The sequence below is a fragment of the Hippopotamus amphibius genome, chromosome 16 (genome assembly GCF_030028045.1).
Source record: "Hippopotamus amphibius kiboko isolate mHipAmp2 chromosome 16, mHipAmp2.hap2, whole genome shotgun sequence".
In the NCBI taxonomy this organism is placed as follows: domain Eukaryota; kingdom Metazoa; phylum Chordata; class Mammalia; order Artiodactyla; family Hippopotamidae; genus Hippopotamus; species Hippopotamus amphibius.
The window spans coordinates 50,256,801-50,264,170 of NC_080201.1; the positions used below are offsets into that span (position 1 = coordinate 50,256,801).

Sequence of the window (7,370 nt, forward strand, 5' to 3'; positions counted from 1 at the left end):
CCCAGGAGTTACTGTTGACATTCCGAAGGACGAAGCCAGTCAGGGGGAATCATGCAACCATCCGCAATGGAGGTTACAGCCCCCTGCCCCAATCTCAATCCTACCTACACTACAGGTTGGCATTAAGAAAAATTCCTTTCCCAACACAGGCATGGATGGCCCTCTCTGCTGACTTAAGACTCCACCCAGGCAGTTTCTCCTCACTTTGTATTAAAGATCATTGACCTTACCCATTTCCCCTGCTCTTCTCTGACATGTCATTAAAACAACAGCAAAAGGACTGGAAAAAAGAAACTCACAAGGATACCCCACACAACCAAGGACCTAGAAAAACACCCAACCCAGCTGTGCCCACACACTGGACTCTGCTGGGGGTGCAGAGAGACTGAGACCAGGTCTGCTCCCACCTGCCTCTCCTACCCATCTCCTAACCCCAGTGGTATCTTCTAGAAAGGCTTCTAGGGGCGTTTCTTACATTCCTTTTTGGCAAAGACCCACCACAGAAGACCACAGCATAGTCCTTGAAACCTTAAATCCCACATTTTTATTTTGAAGGTAAACCCTGATTTTTATGATAGGCTTATCGGTAGGATTTCTGGTAGCGAGCACGCGCACCAGGACCTCCAAACTTTTTGGATTCGCAGCGACGGGGATCAGCTACCAGCAGGGTCCGGTCATACTGGATGAGGATGTCTTTGATCTCCTTCTTGGAAGCCTCATCCACGTCTGGGGATGAAAGGATGGGTGAAGATTTAGTTATGCCAGGAAGTGTCCTCCTATTCTCTGTGTCTAAATGCCAGAGTGCTGGACCTTGACCTGCCCCTGCCCCTACCCACCAGATGGGAAAGACCTCTCACTCACATTTCTGGTAATAGGCCACCAAGGCTTTGGAGATGGACTGGCGGATTGCTGTGAGAAAGAAACACACACACAGAAAAGTGTATCAGCTATATGTACACCGAAGGGTAGGGCCTTGCTCTCAGATCCACCTTCCACCCATGTGCACAGTTCCCAGGACTCACCGTATATTTGGGCTACATGACCACCACCCTTCACTCGGACGCGGATGTCCACACCAGCAAATCGCTCCTTGCCCAGAAGCAGAACAGGTTCCAGTAGCTAGAGCAACAGGAAACATGACAAGATTTTAGATCACAACCTGGGCAGCCAAGCAATCTCACTGAACATTCCTCCACAGCTCTCTCCAAGTAGCTTCTGCCACCAATGGCCTCAAAGTACTAGCAGAAGAGGGCTGGGCTGTTACTCAAGGCCCTCTACACAGCCAGCAGAACACAGAGGTTTCCAAGACAAAAGAGATTGTTGAAGGCAATCTGAAACCTGGGTAGGGTTCCCTCTGTGTTTCTCTCTGGACATCAAATTACCTATCTTTTAAGACTGATTCTTAGAACGCTGGCACTTTAGCCAAACGGAATGGAAAACCTTTGCAGCCACCAAGGCTGCCCCAACAGTGAGAAGCCACTCCTGGGTTATATCAGGTGCTTTCCCCACCTGAGCTCTCTGCCCTCCCTTTGAACCTCACAAATTTCCAGAAAAATTACAACTATACTACAACCCTACTTTGTTTTACCTACTTTAGGCCTCAGCTCACAAGTCTCCCCTGCTCTGACCCTTCCACCCAGGTTTGAGCCATAAACCTTCTCTGGGCTCCTCTACCCCAGCCCTGACTACTTTGGAGCAGTGTCTGGTGTGAGATCTAGTCTGTCTCCCCCACTGGATTGGGAGCTCTGTGAGGGCAGGCCCTGGAGCCATCAGGGTCACTGCTTTGTCTCCAGCACTCAACACACGCTGCACACACAAAGCCTTCAGCTAAACTGACAATAAGAATAAGCCACAATACTCAATTACACGCTATAACACTCAATTATCTGCTATACAAAGGAATCTCAGGGGCTACGTTATCAAGTTATAACTAACCCTGCAACATAGGTGTTATTCTTCACTGTTAAAACAGACTTAACAAATTCATTCTCACACATGCCAACAACCTCACATGGAGAATCCAATTAACCCTCACAACACCTCTTCAAAGTAGAAATTATTCCCATTTAATAAAGAAAGGAAGTTATTGCCTCAGATTACGTAGCTAGAACAAGCAGAAATCAAACTCGGATCTCTTTCCATTCTGAACCAAAAAAAATGAGGCCTTCCAATAAAACTTTATTCAGAAAAAAAAGGGAGAGAAAAAAACAAAACTGAGGCTGAAACAGGGAGGGGAGGCACTCCTTTCACAGCCAAGCACAACAAACTCAAATTCTGTTGTTCTAAAATTTATTGAGTACCTACAATGTTCAAACCCTACTTTAATCGCAAGGTTCTTGAGTAACAAAACATTGATTCCCATCCTCCGAAAGTGCATACTACTCTAAAAATGGAAACGTTAATGTGTAAGCATACTCATGTACCCCATTAACTTACTGCAAGAAATTAGGTCACGCAAACTTTGATAATCCCCATGTCATCCGGTCCCCAACTGAGTCAGCTTCTAAATAACCCAGTTAAGCACCTGCTTAATCTTCAACATCCACGTTCACTCTCAATTCAAGCTTTTAAAACATCTTCTGAACCTCCTACATCCGACTCCATCCATCGCCAGATACTCCATTTTTCTGTCCCCTGCTCAGCTTCTAAACATCCCACTGTTGACACCAGACACTTCAGCTTCCAAGATCGATGAATTCCAGGAACCCACTTACTCCAACATCTCCATCTCCAGAACCCTCCACTTAACCCAAACGCCCGTCCTTAATCCCGGCACCTTGTACTGCAACGTGCGCGGTTCGATCATCTCCAGGGGTCGCCCGTTCACCTTGATGAGGCCGTTACCTCGTTTGCAGTGCGCCACGGCCGTGGCCGTCTTCTGTGGAAAGCAAGAAGACAGCGGAGCCACGTGAGCGCTGAGCCCCAGCTCCCACGTCCACCCCAGACTCCCCTGCCCGCAAGCCTCTCCCCGACCCACGCCTCCCCTCACCCATACCATCAGGGGCGCGGCTCACCTTGCGTCCGAAGACCTGCACCGACTGCAGAGGACCCTTGGACGGCATGGCTGCGGCCGTAGACAGGAGCTCCTCACCGCGCGGCGCCGCAACCGGAAAAGGAAAGCGCGGGGCCACCCCGGCCGCTTTTCAGGGTCTGCGCAGGCGTGTTGTGTTCAGCTTCGCGACGGGAGGGAGCTTTACGGCTCGTGGGCGGGACTTTAGATTGGCAGCGGGAAGGTGGGTCGCGAGATTGGGAGAGCGGGACCTGGGAGCGGAAGGGGCAGGGCCTGAAGGGTGGCGGGGACCGACCAGAAGGGTGAGGACACGCCGTAATTCACATCCTCGGTCCTCGTTGGTCACCGACGGTTCTCATTTGCATTTGGGGTGTTTTTTTTGACTTTTTTTTTTTTCAGTTTATTCAATTCTTACCCCCCCTTCAGATCTTTATTGGAATATAATTGTTTTACAATGTTCTGCCAGCTTCCACTATACAACAAAGTGAATCAGCTATATCTATACATGTAACCCCATATCCACTCCCTATCCCACCCTTGTAGGTCATCCATCATCAAGTTGATCTCCTTGTGCTATGCAGCAGCTTCCCACTAGCCATCTATTTTATATTTGGTAGTGTATATATCTGTTGTTTTTGGATTCCATGTATTGCCTTTGGGCTTTTTAATAATCTCCCGCCCCTCCCATCCACAACCGATTCTCACCCTCCCTGAAGGTGGTCTTACTACTTCATCGCTGGCAATCTTCCTCCTCTCTAGAATTCCCCGCAAAAGAAATCTGGCAGGATTCAGATTCCCCCTACCTCCTAGAACCCACCTCCTTAGACAGTCCTCCCTAGAATCCTTTTCCTCTTAGAGCGCCCCCCACCCCCAGAATCTAGCTTTCACCAGAACTTCCTTCCTTTCAGTCTCCTGCCAGAATTCTTCTCTAAGAGGCAAACTCCCAAATCCCCCTCCTCAGAACCCTCACCCTAGACTCTCTCTTTCCCTGAATCTCCCTTCACTTAGGGCCCTCTCCCCCAACCCTGCCATAATTCTCCCCAGAATCTTCCTCTCCTCAGAACCCACAACCCTTAGAATCCCCCTCCTTCAGAATCTCCCTCTCCCCCAATCCACTTTTCCCAGAACTGCCCCCCTAGAACCCGTTTTCACAAAATCTTCATCATTTGCAGAGCCCCCTCGGTCAAAATCTACCTTTCTTGAGAATTTGTTTCCCTTCAGATCCTCTTCTCCCCAGCAATTGTCTCCCCTGAAATCTGCCTCCCCACTAGAATCCCCCACTCCTTGGAGACCCTCCCTCCAAAATTCTACTCTTCAGAGTCTCTATCTCAGAACCCTCTTTCTCCAGAGTCCACCCCAAACACCCCCCTCTCTAGGCCCCTACCCCACAGAATTCTCTATCTCCAGTCCCCCCAACTCCATGAGAGGAACCTCAGGATTGGGTAGCCCCTGGCTCTCCACCACTTAAGATGTTCCCTTCCCAGCCAAGAGTTTTCTCTCAGGCTGCAGGGAGCCCACGGTTGCCTCAGTTTCTCTGGCAGCACTGGGTCTGGGGTGGAAGGTTCAAAGGGGTGTGGTGGCTCACAGGTGCCTGGAGGGTGGAGACAGTGTGGAGATTGGTGGGCGGGTCTGGGGCCAGAGGGAGGCTCCTGCAGCTCAGAGTCCAGCTCCTAAAGGGTGAGAGAAGGAGAGGGGCGAAGGGCCAGGGAGAGAGGAAGGAAGGACCCAGAGGCTCACCTGGAGAGACACACGGACAAATACACAGCACAAGAGAGAGACACACGTGAAGGAGAAGGCAGAGACGGGACCAATGGAGGAGAGGAAAAAGAAGAGAAACACCGGTCAGTCAGAGATGGAGCCAGAAGACACAAGTGACGGAGATCCAGTGGCAGAGAGGCCAACCCTCAGAGAAAGAAGACGGTCAGGTACAGGCAGGCAGGAAGATTCTAAGACACTTGTGACAGAAATAGAAGTAGAAAGGAGAGCAGAGACTCCCAAATATACACCTGAAGACGGATAAAGCCTAACACTGGTGTTTTCCAATGAGAAGACAGACAGGCCACAATGCACACACTCTCACACACTCTGTACTGCCTTATGGATCTGTTGGGGGGTGGGGGGCAGGGGAAGCTTCCAGTCTCTCCAGGGTGATCTTCATAGCCTTGCTCTGGTATCTTGGGTGGGGAGAAAGGAGGGGGTCTGGGAGTCCTCTGACCGAGTCCCTTCCTACTCTAGGGTCACCATCTCCCTCAGCCTCTTGGAGTACACTTCCTGGGTATCTGTGAATTGAGTGAAGCTGGAAGGGCGGGGAAGGAGCAATTCCCCTCACCCATTCCAGTTTTCCAACTTTTTTCCTCTCTCTGTACCTCTTGTTTCCAGAACCCCAGACTGGAACCAGAGAAAGTCTGGGGGTGGGCAGGGTGCCCATGTGGCCTCTCTGGATCATCCTCCTGCTGGTGCTGCCCTTGGGAGGCCTAGGACCACCCCTCTGCCCGAGGGAGCCTTTCTACTTCCTCATTGCCATCATGGAGATGCTGGTGAGAAGGGAGGGACGAGCCAGCAGACAGGGGCAGGCTAGTTAGGCAGTGGGGTGGGAGGCTTGTTTAAGGAAGAGTCAGTCTCTCCCCCTCCAAGATCTGATTTTCCTTCCTACCCCACACTTATAGGGAAACAAAAATGATGGCACTCTCTACACCCCAGACGATCTTTTGGTGAGTATCTCGTAAGCTCCTTACTGAAGCTGCAAGTTTAGGGAGAATCCACTAGGCTCAGAACACTCACATGTTAGGGCCAGGAGGCAGGCAGGCTGGTATTCTGGCTGTCCAATTCCTGACCCACCCCCAGCCTTGACAAATACACTTTATTCACTGCTATTTCCAACACTTAGCACAGTGTCTGCTGCATAATCCCAACAAAGGAGGAGGAGGAGGACTGCAGCTATTCTTAAATAGTGCTTACTCTGTGCCAGGCACTGGTCTAAATGCTTTAAGTATATTAGCTTAATTACTCTTCACACAGACCCTATGAAGTAAACAGGGCCATCATGTATGGATGTGCAGGTTGTACACTGCGCTAGTATCCCACATCTACAAGGACAGTAGTCTTATCCTGGATATGTTTGTCAGTTTCCAGCAGATGGCAGTAAAGTATCTTGTTCTAATAAAATCAGCACTTAGAAGCGCTTTCTAAGGAAGGAGTGTCTTTTTCTGACTTAGGTGCACTTCTAGTGAAGGCAGAAGGTATTACTCAAAGCTCCATTTTATAGATGAGGAAAGTGAGGCTCAGAGAGGTGAAGGGGCTTGTCCCAGGCCACAAGTCAGAAACTGTGGGGGTGAGGACTTGGGACCAGCTCTTGCCCAGAGACACCAGATCACTCTGTCCCCACAGGTGTGTCCTGCTGAGACTCTAGGCTGCTTCCGGCTGGAGCTGTCAGTGATTGGGTTTGAGGAGGGCGCATCTGTGGGGACTTCTGTGTTCCGGCTACAGCGCCTACTGGATGCCCTGGGATCCCGGCTGTGGATGACTGGCCAGGGCACTTGTCCACCCTGTGAAGGACACCCTCAGAGACCTGTCCATCTTTTTCTGGCCAAACTCTTGGAATTTTTACAGGGGGCTTGTGCTCAGCACCTGCCCTCAGCATGAACTTGGGAGGACACAGATTCCCTGGGGAGGACACAGACTCCCTGGTACTCCCAGAGAAACTGGGTGGAGAAAGGGAGAGGAAACTTGGTCTCCAGGCCCAGTTCCCAGATCCTAAGCCTTCTCCTTCTAGGCCAGAGAACCTCAGCTGGAGCCCCAGGAGCGAGGGGAAGGGGAGAGAAGGAGAAAAATATCTGAAGCCTGAAGTCTCTGACCTACTGGGGCGGGGGTTGGATAAATTGCCCCCACTTGCCCCTGTTGCTCTCCCTCTGTTTCAGATACTCTCTCATCTCTCCTCTCCCAGGAAGGGACCAAGCATTGCACACCTGTCCTCCAACCTCATCCCCAACCCTTGAGGACAGGAAGAATCTTGTGACTCACATTCCTGGCTGCAGATAATTACCACCTGGAGAACTTTTAAGTAACACTGACGGCCAGGCCCCAGCCTAGAGAATTTGACAATTGGTCTCTGGTGAATCCCGAACATCTGTATTTTTAAAGTCTAGTTTATTGAGCTATAACTTACAGTAAAAGGCACCCATTTTAAGTGTACATTTCAACCAGTTCTGACAGATGTGTGTATACCATCACATTTCCATCACCCTGAAGCATTGCTTTATGCTTCTACCCAGTCTCCATCTCTAGTCCTAGATACCCATTAATCTGCTTTTTGTTTGTATAGATTTGTTTTGTCTGCCCTAGAATTTCATATGAGTGGAGA

General features: G+C 50.2%; 2 protein-coding genes across 3 annotated transcripts; one reads left to right on the top strand and one right to left on the bottom strand.

The window, feature by feature from the left end:
- Positions 1-525: 525 nt before the first annotated feature.
- On the bottom strand, positions 526-3,153 carry RPS16 (ribosomal protein S16). 2 transcript variants are annotated; one of them, XM_057713596.1, is made up of 5 exons: positions 3,015-3,125; positions 2,777-2,878; positions 1,023-1,119; positions 862-909; positions 526-726 (listed from the first exon to the last, which is right to left on the bottom strand). In XM_057713596.1, exons 1-5 carry the CDS (start codon positions 3,060-3,062, stop codon positions 581-583), a joined length of 441 nt encoding a protein of 146 aa, XP_057569579.1. In that variant the 5' UTR covers positions 3,063-3,125; the 3' UTR covers positions 526-580. The 2 variants fall into 2 exon arrangements, with proteins under 2 accessions (XP_057569579.1, XP_057569578.1); XM_057713595.1 differs by having other exon boundaries at positions 862-1,119; positions 3,015-3,153.
- Positions 3,154-5,418: 2,265 nt separating this feature from the next.
- Positions 5,419-6,652, top strand: LOC130839401 (uncharacterized). The gene is made up of 3 exons (XM_057713680.1): positions 5,419-5,547; positions 5,677-5,721; positions 6,398-6,652. The coding sequence occupies exons 1-3, from the start codon at positions 5,437-5,439 to the stop codon at positions 6,650-6,652; spliced, it is 411 nt and encodes a 136-aa protein (XP_057569663.1). The 5' UTR covers positions 5,419-5,436.
- The last annotated feature ends 718 nt before the right edge of the window (positions 6,653-7,370 follow it).

Coding starts and splice junctions, on each gene's coding strand:
- RPS16 (XM_057713595.1), bottom strand. CDS start 3,062: ATGCCGTCCAAGGGTCCTCTGCAGTCGGTGCAGGTCTTCGGACGCAAG. Junction 2,879..3,014: donor TGCAGGTCTTCGGACGCAAG/GTGAGCCGCGCC, acceptor TGCTTTCCACAG/AAGACGGCCACGGCCGTGGC. Junction 1,120..2,776: donor CGCGCACGTTGCAGTACAAG/GTGCCGGGATTA, acceptor CTGTTGCTCTAG/CTACTGGAACCTGTTCTGCT.
- LOC130839401 (XM_057713680.1), top strand. CDS start 5,437: ATGTGGCCTCTCTGGATCATCCTCCTGCTGGTGCTGCCCTTGGGAGGC. Junction 5,548..5,676: donor TTGCCATCATGGAGATGCTG/GTGAGAAGGGAG, acceptor CCACACTTATAG/GGAAACAAAAATGATGGCAC. Junction 5,722..6,397: donor ACACCCCAGACGATCTTTTG/GTGAGTATCTCG, acceptor CTGTCCCCACAG/GTGTGTCCTGCTGAGACTCT.